The 18,036-nt window shown below is 34.8% G+C and overlaps 1 protein-coding gene across 1 annotated transcript; it reads right to left on the bottom strand.

Annotated features, from left to right (window-relative positions):
• Positions 1-249: 249 nt before the first annotated feature.
• Positions 250-16,926, bottom strand: GNRHR (gonadotropin releasing hormone receptor). Its single transcript, XM_001362252.3, has 3 exons — positions 16,408-16,926; positions 2,996-3,215; positions 250-743 (listed from the first exon to the last, which is right to left on the bottom strand). The coding sequence occupies exons 1-3, from the start codon at positions 16,924-16,926 to the stop codon at positions 499-501; spliced, it is 984 nt and encodes a 327-aa protein (XP_001362289.1). The 3' UTR covers positions 250-498.
• Between the last annotated feature and the right edge of the window lie 1,110 nt (positions 16,927-18,036).

Consider the following 18,036-nt stretch of genomic DNA (forward strand, 5'->3'; position numbering starts at 1 on the left):
GTGTTATCTATTAGAATCATGAATTATCTATTCATAAATTTGATTTCACCAATAGTATTGGGGCATGAGAGTGAGAATGGAACCTATTGATTATTTGCAAGATATTATCATCTTCCAGAAGGGGAGAATATAACCCGAATGATAATCTTTTATCTCTCAGTATAATTGGAGGAATAAAATACTTCAATGAGGATCAAATGGGGTATTATCTGTAAAAAGCCCTTGACACAATTCCTGGCACATAGTAGATGATATATAAATGTTTATTCTATTTTCTTTCCTTTCTTCTTCTAACAGGTCAGGATATATAGAACTAAAAGTTCCTTTAATTGGGACTCTGAGAAAGAGCCCTCCAGAAGGAAAAGGGAAGGATGAATGATTTGTAAAGAAAGCTGTATTAGTATATGAATATGCTGTATTCCTAAAGTTTGTTATTCTTGTTTATCATGGTTATTGCTTCTCTCTTTTCACTGTATCTTCTTGTACACATAAACAAAACTATAGAGAGAAATATCCATAGATAAGTGGATCAAAGCATGGATTTAATAAACCAAAAAGAAAGAAGAAATGACTTACTGGATCAGATACCCTGTTTAGCATTTCTGGATCAAACCAATACCAGATTCCCAAAACATAATAGGGAGTCCAGCAGACAGTAAATAAAGTGGCAAAAGCTACAGTCATCTTTAATGTCCTCAAACGTGCTCTTGGGATATTGTTCTTTGATCGATTCAGTTGAAGTTCTATTAAAAAAAGAAAGAAAAGCATGCCTCATTTCCACTAATAGAAAAAAACCCCAGAAAGATATAAGATACAATCTAAAACAACACAGTTAATGACAAAAGAAAAAAAAACCTTTCTAAGAGGTCACTAGCTTATTTTTAATAATAATAATACTAATACTAATAATACTGATACTCCATTTTGGAAAATTCTTTTCATCTCATTTTCCCTATCATATAAAATATGGAAAGGATCAATGTTTACAGTATTGTTAAATTTGTGATCCTGTCCAAACTTATTTTCTGTTTGACCACACTGCTCTCTTTACACTGAACCTTTTATCAGTAACATGATTTTCAAAGTCAGAATAAACTTAACTATTGCAGATTATGATATTTTGGGATACAATGTCCTGTTTTAACAATGTCAGGCTGCCTTCATTAAGTACAGGTCTTAATCCTTAAAGATATCAGACTACAGTTTTGAAATTCTCTTGAATTTCAGTGATAGAAGTCACATTTCTACTTTAGACCCAATTTTATGATTTCAGAACAATAACTCAAGGCTAAAATTCTCACAGTAAAGGAAAATAATCCCTATATGTAAGAAAACATCTTTTTCACAATTTCTTATCCATCAATATTTGGTGAAAAGAAAACATAAGCAGAGGATATCTTTTTTAATGAGTTAGCATTTTATTCTTGCAAAACTAATTTCTGAATAGGTCTATTAAGACAGGCCATCTTTTTGTCAGGTAGTAATCAGTTTATTATGTTTCATGTCAGCCTATGTAAGTAATAATATGAAGACAACAGCTTTTCTACCCTACTCATCACTTCTTGCCCTCTCTTATGAAAGACTCCTGGGAGATTTATCCTGTTTCTAATCATTGACAGAGAATTTTTAGGACAGCATTGAGTCCAGAAGTCTTGAACACTCTAAAGGACAATTCAAAAGAGAGGATATGTTGGTCTTAACTCTATGGATATTCTGTATAAACTTTTTGAAGAGACGAGTGATGTGAGATTTAACCTTTTTGTATCTTGAGTTGGCATCCTTATTCTGGCCTATATACGCAACTATTTCTTTTTCCTACAATAAATAAAAAGATATTAGGGAATACAAAGAGGAAAAAATATATCTGTTTCATCACAGGTATGTAACCTGAGAACCAAAAAACAGACTCAATGAATTTAGGAGCTAGCTTGTTAATAAGTTCTTATAATATTCTCTAGCTCTCAACTGGCTTCAAACTTTCTCTGTAGTGCTCCATCTCTTCATTTTCTATTCCTATATGCAAACAGGAAATATCCCCATTTCCTTTTTCATTCCATTCTTTCCTTCTTTCTTTAGCCTCTATGGTACTGAAAGTATGAAAGGAAAAACTCCATCTTGATGAGGAACCTATGATAAGGTGAAAATGATTCTTGCATTTCAGACAAGCATAATGAGAAGATGGTGGAACAGGGTAGAGGTAAGAAGGTTTTGATTAAAATACATTTTTGAATTTTTACTGTCTTTGAAAATTAAACTATATTTTCTGGTATGTTTGTGTGTTGATGCTGGGGGAGTGTACCCAAATAAGCTATGACATTAGACTCAAAATACCAAAGTAAAATACTCTTCGAAAATATTTTGTATTGAGAATGAGTAGTTTAGTCTCTCCAAAACTCTTTTAAACATGATCTTCTGTTAAAATATTACCAAGAATATGTATCATTTCACTGCTCAGCAAAATGTCTTCTTGGAACCACATAGAAAGTTATTCATAAATCAACAAATATTTTAACATACTAGCTTTCAAAAAATAATCATTATAGGGTTTGCAGGAGCAGTAGATAAATTATACATTCAGTAATATTTTTCTATTATATACAAGTCTGCAGAACTTATTTTGTTGAGATGTAGAACTTTGAATGTGAAATTTTCTACAAGTGATGCTATTGCCTACAAGGCTATAGGTAATATTTGGATTATTTCTAGAAATCTGTCCAATTTGGAAAACTTCCCAGGAATGGAGACTTCACAGTCAATCCAGAGGGCAAATACCCTGAAGGTAACTTTGAAGTGATTTGAGTCTCTTTGGGCTGTCTTGGAGGCATAAATAATCATGGCCAGAAAAAAAAAATCCTGGAATAACTGCCACATGGAGGGCTCTGTTTTTGTCTGTGAGGAAACTGGACAAGATTTCATTGCCCAATTCTACTGTTCAACTATACCTGTTCCACAACTGTGTATTTGAGATAAAGAAAAAAATGTAAAGTGTACATACTATGGGGATCCTGATGAAGGACCTGTGTCAAGGTGAAGATGATCTTAGCATTGCAGACCAGCACGATGAGAAGAGGAAAGATGAAGAGGCAGCTGAAGGTCAAGAGGTTATAGAAGGCCTCCTGCCACCACTCTGGAAAACTGCCGTGTGTCACACATTGAGAAAAAATTGCTCTCTGTCCGGAGATATCCACTATATAGATCATCCTGAAAATGTATAACTGTAGAAGGGAATAAAAAATAAAATATGGTCCTGTGTTCCCAGGTTACATTTTTTTTTCTGAAAGATTTCTATAGTGTCATATGTTTGTTATTCATAATTTTTTCAGTCATATCTGAGTATTTGTGACCCCATTTGGGAATTTCTTGGCAAAGATACTAAAGTGGCTTGCCGTTTCTTTCTCCAGCTCATTTTATGGATAAGAGAACTGAAGCAAACAGTATTAAATGACTTTTCCAGGGTCATACAGCTGGTAAATGTCTGGGGCCACATTTGAACCCATGTCTTCCTGAATCTGGGCCCATTTCTCTCCATTGACACTTGGCTGCGTCACAATTTTAAAATGCACTTGTTAAAATTAACTCCACAGATGATTAACATTCATTTTAAAATGACTCCTTGATGTTATCTTAAAAGAAGTTGAAGGGTAATTGTGAATAAGTTTTGGGAACTTGGCAGGTATCTATTGAAATTTAGAAGCTGAGACTGGCATAAATGATAATAATTAGGAAGACTATTTAAAATTGAATTCCAACCTGCTCAAACAAAATTCCTTGTGATTATGTGGAACAAAGCAAAGTGCCTCCAGATCCCTCAGGGTTGGTAATAAGGTGCTCATATAATCCATTCACAAGGCATCAAAATGAGGCTGGGCCTCAGAGACCTTAGCTCTACTCTTGTAACTATTACCTTTATGACCATCTCGAAGTTACAACATCTCCACAGGACTCCCTTTTCTCATCTGTAAAATGTAGTACCAATTACAACACCTATAAGGTTGTTGTGAGGATCAAATGAGATAATGTATATAAAGTGATTTATAAATCTTAAAGTGCTATCAAAATGCCATTAATGTTATTTTTGGGTTTAGGGAAGGAAAACCCAGTAAGTTGGAGAAATGTATAAATAAATATAACTAAGATAATTTTCTAGTTTGGCATTTTTAAAGTGCATGGAACCAACTGTTATAAGTAAATTCAATTTGTAAGCAGTTTTCGAAAATGTCAGATTGTCAAATTGTTTTCTGTTCTTCATTTGTTCTGACCCCATTTGTGATGGTTTCTAATCTTCCTATTCATATCCATAGTTGTTGCTGTTGTTTTTCACTCAAAAAACTCCATATTATTAAATTGTGAGAACATGAGCATCTACCCTGAAATAGAGATTCTTAGAGCACCCCCTCTTAACACTTATGCCACCAGGAAAGAGATGGTGAGGAGAGTGGAATAAGCATGTATATAGCACCTACTATGCACTAAACACAGTGCTAAGTGCTTTAAAAAGAATATAAATGTTACTTATTTGATTTTTTTAAAAATTAAACTCTTACCTTCTACTTTAGAATCAATACTATATATTGGTTCCAAGGTAGAAGAGTAATAATGACTAGGCAATGAGGGTTAAGTGACTTGCCCAGGGTCACATAGCCAGGAAGTATTATAAAATGGAAATTTGAACCCTAGACTTCAATCCCCAGAAGTCCTTGGTATTTCCCAGAATTCCCTATAATCTCACCTGAGTCTCCACCTGGGTGAGATCACAAGGAATATTTAACTGACAGCAATGCCTACTTCACCCTCTTCCATTTGCAAGGATGTAGTGAGTAAGCTAGGGGAGGCGGGGTGTTGAATAGGCTAATCAGCCCTAGGCATGTGGTTTTCTTGTTTCTATATTCTTTATTCCTTGATTTCTAATAATCCTTAATAAACCTCATAAAATATAATATTTCTATTACTAGAGACTAATTTAATTTTTATAGTTTCTGAGGCCAGATTTGAACCTAAGACCTCCTATCTCTAGTCCTGGCTCTCAATACACTGAGATGTCCAGTGGCCCCCAACTTATTTGATCTTCACAACCCTTCAAAGTAGGTACTAGTATTATTTACATTTTAAAATTGAGGAAACCGAGGCAAACAGATTAAGTGAATTACCCAAGGTGATATAGCTAATGAGGCTGAGGTTACTGACACCAGAGCAAGTGATTTATCTACTGTACTACTAACTGCCTCTACCAATAATCAATAAATATTTATTAAACACTTACTATATGCCAGGTACTGTACTAAGTGCTGGGAATAAAAAAAAAAGGCCAAAGATACTTCCTACCCTCAAGGAGCTCACAATCTAACAGGGTAGGAAACAAGTAGTAAACATATATGAAGCAAGCTATATATATACAGAATAAACAGAAAGCAGTTAACAGGAAGAAGGCCCTGGACTGGAGGGGTCGGGAAAGGATTCTTATGAAAGTGGAATTTTAATTGGAATTTCAAGGAAACCAGTAAGCTCAGTAGTCAGAACAGAATATGGAGAACATTCTAAGCATGCAGGGCAATCAATGAAAATGTCCAGGGCTGAATAAGGGGGTATCTTCTTCATGGAATAGCCAGGAAGTCAGTTTCATTGTATTTATGAATGTGTCAGGGAGTAAGGGATAAGAATATTATAAAGTTAGAAGTTGGGTAGGTTTCAAAGGGTTTCGAATGCCAAACAGAGCATTTTATATTTTATGCTAAAGGTAAAAGAAAACCATTGGAGTAAATTGAATGGAGTATATTGACACGATCAGACTTTTGCTTTAGGAAAATAATTTTGGTGGCTAAATGGAACATGAATTAGAGTAGGGATAGACTTTGCAGACAGAACTATGCACACTCACCAGAAAGAGAAGAAGGAATAGAGGAAGCAAGATATTGTAAGAAAATTAAGGAATTGAGGGGATTAGGACAGCAAATGTTAATTGTGAGAACTGAGTGAATCATACTTATTCCATTTTGTGACTCAGTTCCAGCTAGCTCAGTTTCCTTTCTATTCAGTTATGGCCCTAGTCTAAATTCTGTCTTGTGAGAAACTTATTCAAATGTGGGAATTGGGAGAAACCTTATGGCATTATTTGAACCTAGCTCAGTGTAGCTAGGAAAGTGGACCACTTGTACTTGCTATTCAAAGACTTAAGTTATGTTGACCAGAAATGTAGTTAGATCTTAAAATTGATATAAGGACTTTTTTCATACTTGTATATCTCAAGAAACCTTTATGTCTTATCTAGTAATTGTTGCCATGTTCATCAATCAGCTATTGTTTCCAAGTTCCTTGGATTGTTTATAAATACTTGGAGAAGAGCAAGACTCCTCCCCCCCCCTTTTTTTTCTAAATTCAGGGAATTGTATCTGTTCATTTTCAATCTCCTAATTTGAGAAGTCTCTAATCTTTCATCCAATCATTTTACCAAATATTGTATTGATTCCTTTTAATTAATTGGCCTTATATGATTAATTGTTTTTAATGTATAAAAGCCTGTCTCCCCATGTATTTGGGGCCTAGCCCTAAATTGAGGAAAGGACTTTGTCCTGATTTGTTTGGCAGTTGGCATGGATTGCTTAATAAATTGATATGCTCAGAAGACCAACCTTTGTTTCCTTAGTCATGCCATCTTTTGCTCATTTCCAATTTTATATACATAGTGATTTTTTTAAAGCTACTGTATGGGAGGTCTGGCACTAATTTTAAAATTTCTGGAGAATCTCAGATTTGTTTTCTTTTTATATGGAAAATATTTAATATGCTGTATGTCTAATATCTAAAAGATAGAGAGCTGGTCTAAAAGCCAAGAGGGATCAGAGTAAGTCCCACTACTGACACATATTGGCTATGTGATCCCAGGCAAGCAAAAGAACGTTTTTTGTTTTTTTTTTTAGCATCCAGATTTCTCTTTTTTAAATTTTATTTAATTGATTCAGAAAAATTTTCCATATTTACATGATTCATATTGCTTCCCTCCTCTCCTCCCACCCCCTCCCATAGCCAATGCACAATTCCACTGGGTTTTATATGTGTCATTGATCAAGACCTATTTCCATATTATTGATAAAAGGAAATGAACTTTTAAATGATCTAGAAAACTCTCTAAGACAATTAGTTGGCTTTAGTAGAGGGGTTTCTTCACATAGAAAGGAGTTCCTTATACCAATGAAATCAAAGAACTTGTACCTATTCTTTTTAATAGTTTAATAGTTCTTGGCTTTCTTTCAGTCAATTGACTCCAAGGCAGAAGAGTGATAAGGGGTAGGCAATGGGGGTTAAGTGACTTGCCCAGGGTCACACAGCTAGAAAGTATCTGAGGCCAAATTTGAACCTAGGACTTCCCATCTCTAGGCCCGGCTCTCAATATACTGAGCCACCTCGCTGCCCCCTCTTGACTTTCTTGTAAGTTTCTTTCTTTCTTTTTGGCCAATGCTTTTGTTTTGAAAAGTATGCCAAATCAATGCACATTCACACTTGCCCTTGAACTCCTTTTAAACTAACACCTAATACCAATTTTTAATTGGATGTCAAAGTTTTTTTATACTTCTAGGATCATAAACTTAAAGCTGGAAGGGAACCTTAGAGATGTAACACTTTTATTTTATAGAAGAGGAAACAGGCCCAGAGTATAATTTTTGTTTTTCTACCATCCAAGTCCTAATTTATGACTTTAAAATAAAAACACAAAAGATCAGACCTTTTTAAACACCTTTTTAACACCTTTTTAACAAAACAAAAAAATCAATTACTAATGTAACCCACTAGAGGGAGTCCAGTGATCACAATATTAGTGTTAAAACATCAAGAAGGAAAATGGGTGACACTTCATCCAGATGGCTTTTTTCCCCTTCCTTCCTTCGTTCCTTCTTTTGTTCCTTTGTTCATTCGTTCGTTTGTTCGTTCCTTCTATATTTTAGATAAGATTTTATCGGCTGTATTGATTACAAATATTTTCTTCAAGGCATTATTCTTCTTATCTGATTTACTATTGTTGTTTTTCTTCAGAAATTATTTCCCCCCCAGATTTTTAGATAATAAAATACTGAATTCTTTTGCTTTCTTTGGATGGGAGGGATTATGTAATGTTGTGATAGTCATAGGCAGATACTTAAAGCCCATTTTCTGTTGTTGGAGCCTTTGCTTCCCATAGGAATGGGGATAGGAACTGGATCTGTGACGTTATTGGCATAAAAAACTACCCTACTCTCCTGTAGGTTGGAATATTCTCTGCAATTTATTGTCTTACAAAGTTGCCTATAGCATTAGGTTTAAGAGACTTGTCCATGGTTATCTAAGTGCTATGTATTAGAAATGGGGCTTGAAGCCAAGGCTTTTTCTTTTTTTTTTTGCCTTAAACACTGACTCACTAACCACTATTCCAGATTGCTTCTCATTGCTAACCTGTGGATTGTTATTTTAGGGATTCAATATACTCCCCACCCTTTCTCCTGTTATAGGGATTCAGTAGACTTTCTGCCCTTTCCCCTTATTCTCTGTCTTAATTCTTCCATGAGAAAGCAGTTGTGGTTCTTACTCCCATTCCTCTTCAAATACTTTGTTTTTAGAGAGGGTAGGAGAATAGGGAAAGAAAATGCTGGTGAGAAAAAGAACAGGTTATCTAATGGTTAGACTCCAGTGATTCTGATCCTTTCTCTGCTTCTCTCCACCCTAATCTGGGAAGAAAATGTGTCATTAGCTGAAACCAGCTTCACCTTTTTTCTGTTCAATTAAACTTACTTTAAGAAGCATTTACTAAGCACCTATGATGTGCTATGTGCTCTACCTTCAAGAAAGACATTCAGCTGTGGAGATACAACATATATGGTGAAAATAGAAGTTCTTTTGAGGAAGAATATTTTCAAATAGGAAGATCAGTGAATGCTTCAAGTAGAAGGTGATATGTGAGTTGAGTCTTGGAAGAAACTAAGGATTCTGAGAAGATGAGGTGAAGATGAATACTGAACAAAAGCACTGAGACAGGATGAAAACACTGAGTTTAGTGGGTAATGACATAGACCAGTTTCAATTATAGGGTCAGAGATTTAGAGCTGGAAGGAAGGAATCTTTTCCCCTTCCTTGTGCTTGTGGATGTAAGTGAGTGAATGAGTGAGTGAGTGAGTGAGTGAGTGTGTGTGTGTGTGTGTGTGTCCCACCTTAAGGTCATTGGATCATAGTTTTAGAAAGGGCTTCAGGACTTTCTGGTCCAACACCTTCAATTTACAGGTAAGAGAAATGAGGCCCAGAGTAGTTGTGATGTACTAAAAGATGATATAAGTAGGGGGAGCTAAATGGTTTAATAGCTAGAGAGGCAGTTCTGGGGAGGGCCTGGGTTTAAATGTCACCTCAGATACTTCTTAGCTTGAAAACAGATATCATATATATGACCCTGAGCAAGTCATTTAATTTCAATTGCTTAGTCCTTACTGCTCTTCTTCTTTGGACCCTTCCCCTTAGTATGGATTCTAACACAGAAAGCAAAGTTTTAAAAAAATAGTCTAAGTGATATGTAGCAGAGCTGTTATTTAAACCCAGGTCTTTTGACTTCAAAACCAGTGTTTTGGGTCAAAATTTATGTAGTTTCTGTTAAGTGAGGCTAGGGAGCTGTCTGTCCAGCTTGTGGCAACCCTGAAAGTATCTTAGTCAAATTTCACTTAATTTTTTCATCTTTCTTTTTCCTTTATTCCCTGAACCCATAACCATCAGTATTGGTCCCTTCCTTCTAACCTTCCTCAATAACAGAAATCTTTTTCCTTCCTTCCTTCCTTCCTTCCTTCCTTCCTTCCTTCCTTCCTTCCTTCCTTCCTTCCTTCCTTCCTTCCTTCCTTCCTTCCTTCCTTCCTTCCTTCCTTCCTTCCTTCCTTCCTTTCTTCCTTCCTTCCTTCCTTCCTTCCTTCCTTTCCTTTCGTGTCTATGTAAGCCACTGTTATATGCAGAAAGAGTACAAAAACACAAAGAAAATGGTCCCTGCCTTTAAGGAGATCATGTTCTACTGGACATTAGGGATATGATTTGTTTCAACATAGGAAGAAATAAATACAGTATAGGGAAAATTGAAGAATTAGAATACTCTAATTGGGGAGGGAGGCAGAGGTGTGTGATTGGGGAAAACTTAATGGTGGAAGTGGTACCAAAGCTGAACCTTTAAGGAAGACAACATGAGGATAGGATACATTATAAAGTTTGAAGATGGTTATTGAGAGTTGGATTATGGAATAAAACAAGAGTCAGAGTTCTCTATACTTTTTGAAGAGCAATTATGGAAAATAAGGATGGAGTGACAGGTAGGAATCTATTGGGGAGGACATATGCACCAGGATAAGGACTTGTATTTGTGCTGAGGTACTACTACCAAATTAAAAAAGAAATAGTGATATCTTTTGGTTTTTATTCCACTGTTACAAATAATACGTCCCTTAATGCTCTCCCATGCAGAGAACTCTCTTTTATCACAAAGCAAAACTGGCAATCAAAACTGATTGATTGCCATTGCATCTGGAACTGGATCATTCTATAATGACAATCCCCATCTCTCTTAAAAGAAGAGGCAAATATGTTTCACAATTCGATCTGAATTCAACTTCCTTTTAGTATTATTTTTATTTGCATATTGTTCCCAGGATTCTGTGTTCATCTTCCCATATTTCTATGAATTCCTTAATATTCATCTTTTCTTATGGTGACATCAGATTCATGTACCGTACTGCAGGGTTATTTTGTTTTGTTTTGTTTTTGAGGAGGTTGACATAATCAGAACTTTGTAGAGAATGTATTAAAAAGTGGAGGGGAGAGACTGAAGCAGGGAGACTTTTTCAGGTACTTTTTATGGGTAAGAGGTGATGGCCTGAATTAGAGGGATAGTTAAATGAGTAGAAAGGAAATAAATGCAAGAGATGTTCCTTTAATTGGTCTTTGTGTAACAAAGTGTTCCTTTAACTGTCACCCTGATGAGCCAGGTAAACTCCACAAAAACATTTTTTCACATATCTTTAGTTCAAATACTATTGAATGACTCATATCTTGCCTCAGGCTTAAGTTAGGGCTGATATTTAAAGCTGTCAATAGGTAATACTTCCTGTCAACATAAATTAAACTAATTAATGAAATATTTCTAAAAGTATCTGCTTCTATGGGGATCTTGTGATTTTAAAATGACTAATTTTAAGAGATCTAATTTTGAAGTATACCCTTTATTCAGGAAGTTTTTCATCCTTCATCATGTAGTTACAGCCTAACATCCAATTGTTTTAAGTCAGATCCTTACCTGAGACTCAATGACTGTTTTAAAAAACACCATTCTTGGGAATTGTACTACTAAGAACCCAGTTGTTATCTTCTTATTTCCTTGCTTTCAGAGTGAGTGGGATAGATGCAACCTGGGTAGTAAGTATAATGGCATGTACTGGGTTGGCCAAATTTCTTTATCATTGATTATAAATTTTGAGATATATATAGCCTTTATTATATTGTCTTTTTTCATAGTCAACTATTCATTCTCCTACTCAATGTTTCTAAATTTGGTTCACCACAATTTTCTAAAGCTAAAGACTTCTGAGATTTCTGAAACCATAAAACCATTTAAAGTCACCACCAAAATATAGATATATTTTGGGGCTTGTTGGGTGTGGGAAGTTTGAAAATCTGGGAAGTAGTTATTTTTTTTATGTTTCTGCAATCCTAATTTAGTGAGATCAAGACAAAGAATAAATACACATCCCAAATTCCCAGTCCATTGTTGCTACAATCCCAATTTATCTGTCTTTAAAAATACAACATACTATATAAGTAATAGACAACAAATACTGATATTAAAGAAAAAAGTTTAGATAGTTATTTCAGTCACAAATAAATCATCTGAGAAGATGGCAGAGTCAAAGAATGTGGTTAAGAAACCAGGTATATTGGTTATATGTCATAGTTTACAAATAAGCTTTCTTTATCTTCTGCTTCCTGAACTGAGCCATATAACTGAAATTTCTTTGATTAACTACCTTTGATAAAGGCAGATTTGACTTTTAACCAAAGTATTTTTCCTTATTCAACCAAGAACTATAGTCTTTAAAAATTAAGATAAAATTCCTAGGGAAAGATCAGTTGAATTCTTAGTTCGTATGTTACTAAATTAGAAAATCAGTTTACTTCTTTTCTTTTTTGCCATTAAGATTTTTGAACATGTAAGTCATCTTTTCAACACATGAAGATTTTTTGATCAACTCACTTAAGTGGTGATGATTATGTCAATATTTGACATAGAAGTCCTTTGGGAAAGACTTTAGACAAGAATAGATATAAATAGTATTTTCTATGTGTCCAGTATCCCACCCTGATCATTAACTCTGATCTTTTCCCCTCATACTGACTTCAGACTAGAGCAATAGAGACATGATTTTTGGATAGTATGCCATAAAAAATGAAGCAAAACAAAAGGAAAAAATTAGAGACGAAGTAGTCATATTGCAAAGGTGAGGGAGAACAGACTGACAGCCCAAAGGCATATTGATATTCATTAAATAACAAAAGAATTAGGGGAAAGCCTCCTACTCTTTGTGTAGATAATCTTTGTAGGTATACAGGTAATCACAATAATTTCTTCTGAAAGAATCCCAAAATGAGAAGATGTGGATATATTGCTATGTGCTGATGAAAGGAGAATCTATTTTGATAAGATCTTGCATTTTCTGAAGTAGAGAAGTGCCAGTGTATGATGAATGCTATTAAAATTTAGTTTTTATCTACAGAAGGGCCATTTCTCCCTTTTTTTTTTGTACAAACCAGACTGACATGATTACTAAGTTCCTGTTATTTATCTATGAATATATGTATACGTATGTATACATACATACACACATACACACTCACACACACATGTATACAGAGAAAACAGAGAACCTGGCCTTTTTTTGTGGTTACATGGTATATCTTAATAACATCATAAATTAGTTATATATTTTTGTTTAGATTTGAAATTTTAATTGTACACTAATCTTATATTTCCAACTGGCTACGGGATATCTATGCTTGAATATTTAACAGTGACAGGAAGTTCGGTTTGTTTTCAAACACATTCTTCATTTTTTCTTCTTCCTCCAAATTAGCTTCCCTGTTCAACTTCCTTTATTTGATTCAGATATGTCACCATTTACCTAGTTTCCAAAGTTATTAACTTTAGAGTCATCTTTAGTTTTCTCGTCTTTTATTTATATAGTCAACCTATTAATAAATCTTCCTGGTTTTTTATTTTTAGGAAAATTTTTTCTTCTTAATTTCTATTCCAGCTTTTATTAAATTACTACAATAATTCCCTAGACAATCCCTTCCCTTTTCTTTTTCTTCTCCATTTAATTTTGTATCTCAGTAGAATTTAAGTACCTTGAGGAAAAGGATTATTTTTCATATTTGTCCTTGTATTCCTAGTCCCTAGCACAATGTTTTGTGTATGTGTTGTTTAGTTGTTTTAGTCATGTCTGATTCTGTGACTCCACTTAGATTTTTTGGGCAAAGATACTGGAGTGGATTGCCATATCCTTCTCCAGTTCATTTTACAGATGAAGAAACTGAGGCAAATAGTTAAGTGTTTTGCCCAGGGTAACACAAATAGTATGTGTCTGAGGCTCTATTTGAAATTAGGACTTCCTGACTAGGCCCTGTGCTCTATTTACTGTACCACCTAGCTGCCTTTGCTTTGAGCATAGTGGATACTGTTATATGTGGGTTAAAAGAAAGGATTATAGGAACTAAGACCCCTTTAGATGAGTACTCCTACCTGGCTCACCAAATGTTATATGTGGGTTAAAAGAAGGGATTCAAAATAGCTATATTTATACACACACACACACACACACATACACACACATAAAATTAAAAGGTTTAATTAGCTAAAGGGAGAAGGGAAGGGGATCAGGGAATAATTTACTTCTAATCCACAACAGATATTTAAAACCCTAAAACTTTCTATAATTATGCTAACCTAACAAATTTGAGTATTAATTAAAGTTAGGAAGGGATTGGTAGGGGCAAGGACAAAAGGGTCCAAAGAAATTTCACAACACTGGAGTCCTTTCTTTGATTCAAACAGCAGTCCCAGCAAGATTTCACCAGCAACAGAAATCCATTTCTTTGTAGCAGCAGCAGTAGAAACAAGCAGAATATCAGGACAGGCAAAGAAAGAGGCAACCAATGGCTCTCTGGGTCTACCCCAGAAAACCAGACAGCTACCCTTTGGGTTATCCTGACAGCTAAAGAAAAAGCAGCCTTTCACTCCCCCAGTGTCCACCAACTGCCAGCAACTGCCTCTATGTTCAATTCCTCACCTCCTGAGAGCTCTGGAATGTTAGCCCTGTCATTGCTCTGTGGGATCTCTTTGCTTCTTGCTTTTTTGCAAAGCTACTCCTTTAGAACAAAACTTAAAAAATACTGGCTTATTGACTATATTGCCAATCCTGTCCTTCTAAAGCATCACTTTCATAACATTATTCCCCTGAAAGAGAATTTATAATGACTCTCTGATGCTTATCACATTTGGTCTATTCCTTTTCCTCCTCATTCATCTGTTATTTGGTCCAATTTTATCCAGTCTTGTTTTCTACCATCACCTCAAGTGAATCCTCTATGCTAGCCATGAGACTTTTCTGGCTCTTCTCTAAAGAGCACTATGTCTCTTTCTTCTATCTGGAAAGCTCTCATCTTTTTTGTTTTCCTTAAAATCTTCAAAACCCATTTTATACCATCTCTTCCTTGAAGCCAGCCCTGATTATTCTTGACAATCATTGATCTGTGTTTACTCTGAACTTCTATTACACTAAATGTCAGCACCATGTAGTTTTATACTTAATTTTCTTCTAATTTTTGCATGTATATTATTCTTTGATCCTCAATTAAATTGTAAATTTATTGAGCACAAAGATTATATCCTATCTTTCATCTATATCCCTTCAGTACCTAGCTGACTTTTGGGCATATAGAATCATAGACTTCAAGCAAGAAGGACATCATTTACCTGGTGTCCAACAAATATTTCAATTTTTTTTCTGCATCAAAACTAATCAACTTACATGTTACAGTGGCATCTTTGCAGAAATAAAGACCTAGGAAATTTCAAGATCTGACTTCAAATGAAGACTCAACTTTTACATTAAATAAACCCTCTTATATGCTACTTAAAGGGGACAAGTTTACTTGACCTTTTCTTGCATATTCAATTGTAGAGGTAGTAATGATGATGTCTGCATTTGTATTTTGCTTTCTCAAGGAAATAAAATGATTTTATTCTTTGTCTTCCAATGAACACTTACAATTGATTCTTGAAGGATTATCTGTCCTTACTGTCTTAGGGTAAATTTAGTAATTAGATTTGCCTAGGAGAATAAATTAAAGCAAAGTAAGAAAACCCTGATTCTAATTTCATTCAACTCTTTAAATATCAGACTGCCTCCCTCTTTCTTAAGAAAAACTTTTGTATAGCCAGGGAAGTTCATGACTCTCAAATTGGACCCTACAGAAAGGTAGTTTATATAGGGAACATCCTGGTTAGCTCATCTTTGGTCCACATCCTGGGATCATTAGAGTATAAAAGAGAGCAGACACAATTTGCCCTTAGGGATATTTACTATTTTTCACTATTTCCCAGAAGAATTCAGATTACTTGACCATAATGGCCCTTGTGCCATTATCTCATTCTTCTGGTCAATTAATTAGTTAGAACCTCAGAATTTAACCTTAATCTCTGTAGCAAGTAGAAACATTACCATCTTGAGCCATTTCTCTTCATATAGTCAAATCCTTGCCTACTGTCAGCAAAGTCAACAAACTTGCCTTTTATTTTTTTCTTTTTTAAGTCAACCCTGGCTAGCTAAAAACATGAAGTCATTGCTGTTCCCAGTGGCACTCAAAGTTTACATGTAGATAGATGGAGATGCTCCAATTGATAAATCATATTATAACATTTTTCTTCCTATGTATGAATCTTATACTCTTGGGAACTCCTTAAATTATAGTTTCTAATCTATCTATGTATCAAGATATTTACCCAAATATCAATGTTATATCTCAAACACTAGCTATGTGATTCTGTACAAGTTATTTAAACTCTTTCAGTCTCAGTTTCTTCAACTGCAAAATAAGGATTACAATAGGACCAACTTCACAGGATTATTATAAGGATCAAATTATATAGTATATGCAAAAGCAGTTTTCAAACTTTATATAAATGTTAGCTATTATTATCAATTAATTGATTGACCAATAGTTAATTAATTATACTCTGATGAGTAGGGTATTAAAGGAAATTGAGGCAAACTTTAAAAGTTGAAATGGCCTTTTCTAAACATTAGGTAAGGAAAAATAAAATGTATCTCAATAAACTCCATTACTCCAACAAAAAGAGATGCTTACCTGTGGCCCAGCAAAGACAACACTGAGCAACCAAGCTATACCAATCATAGACTGTCCAACCTTTGTGTTGCTCTTCACAGCCAGAGGTCTGGTGATGGCCAAGAATCTATCCAGGCTGATCACTACCATCATGAAGGCAGGAGCATACATGGAGAAAAGCTTTAGATAGCTGAGAACTTTGCATAAGAATTCCCCAGCATACCACTGCACAGTCACATTCCATATGCCATCTAATGGCATAACAATCACAGTTTCCAGCAGGTTGGCTAGTGTCAGATGCTTGAGGAGTACCTTCATCCGAGGGAGCTTCTTCACTTCTTTTTTCTGGTTCTGCCTCTGCAGCTTCATTAGGAAAGAGGCATTGAAAGCTGTAGAGACTAGGAAAAGAAAGAAAGTTACCATTACCCGGATTTTGCCAGACAAAGTCAGAGTGGGGAGATCTCTGTGTGTCACTGGGAAGCTATTGTTAATGACTGAGCAGTGAGTTTGCCCCTGCTCAGAGTAAACTCTGTTTGCCATAGCTGTATGTTAATAAATGTTTGTGGTACTTCTGATTATGTTAATAGTCTATAAAGTCGGGTTTTATTCTTCTTTCCCTAAATGGAAATGCCCTTGGTTTAGATCTGTGTCAAGTTATATTCCCTAGATTACTTTGGACTTTATTTGAAAGATCAAGGTGAACTTGTTTAGTGAGCATTTAATCTAAACAGGTGCCAAAGCAGATAATATTGGACACTTTCTGAGGGTCAGCTGTAACTGTAATATCAGAGCAGATGGCTTTTATAATCCCTTTCAAAGTCTGATTCACTTCAGTTTTTCTTCCTAGTAGAATAGGAGCCACTCAAGCCCATTTTAATTTTAACAATTTGCTGATTTCATTATACTAGTAACAATAATTAATTAATTAATCTCTGAAAATGCTTGGGTTTCAATACTGTAAAGAACATATGCAGAATAAAATATAAATGCTAAAAATGAGTACATTTAAACCTGAAGGTCCAGTAGAAGTTAATGTTTATGATTATATATGCAAGACATTAATAACTATTTTAACCATTCTTCAAAAAATAAATGGTATAAGCATAGGATGGGGAAAGATCAATTTCAATAGCAATTCATGTTAAAGACATATATAGAGTTTCAGTTGACCAAAAATTCAGTACAAGCTAATCATATGATGTGATTACTAAAAAGAAAACATGTAGTCAGGTTGAATTAACAGAAGTATAGCATAAAAAAGAGCAATGTGAAAATATAATTGTACTTTACAGTTATAGATATATATCTCCATTCTGGGTACTGTAGAGAATTATTCATTAATTAATTAAAAGTTCATTAGGAAATAGGGTTAATTAGCAAATTTTATTGATTAATACATTAAAGAGATGAGTGAGTTGGGGTTTCTTTAAATCTGAATGAAATCTCCGAGATGATTGATGGGAATTTTCCCAAGGAGCTTTGGTAAAGATAATTGGTCCAACGACTTTCTTTTGGGCTGACCTGGTTCAAGGAAGGTTGTCCAAGAGCAGCTCTGCAAGTTTGGAAAATCTTGGTGAATTCACATCCTGAAACCCCATCTTATAAGGCCATAGAGGAAGGAGATTGTTGGGTGCAGTACCTGTGCTTGCC

This window comes from Monodelphis domestica, chromosome 6 (assembly GCF_027887165.1).
Source record: "Monodelphis domestica isolate mMonDom1 chromosome 6, mMonDom1.pri, whole genome shotgun sequence".
Lineage (NCBI taxonomy): Eukaryota > Metazoa > Chordata > Mammalia > Didelphimorphia > Didelphidae > Monodelphis > Monodelphis domestica.

Coding starts and splice junctions, on each gene's coding strand:
- GNRHR (XM_001362252.3), bottom strand. CDS start 16,926: ATGGCAAACAGAGTTTACTCTGAGCAGGGGCAAACTCACTGCTCAGTC. Junction 3,216..16,407: donor TTGTCTTTGCTGGGCCACAG/GTAAGCATCTCT, acceptor TCCCTTCTACAG/TTATACATTTTCAGGATGAT. Junction 744..2,995: donor CCTTCATCAGGATCCCCATA/GTATGTACACTT, acceptor TTTTTTTAATAG/AACTTCAACTGAATCGATCA.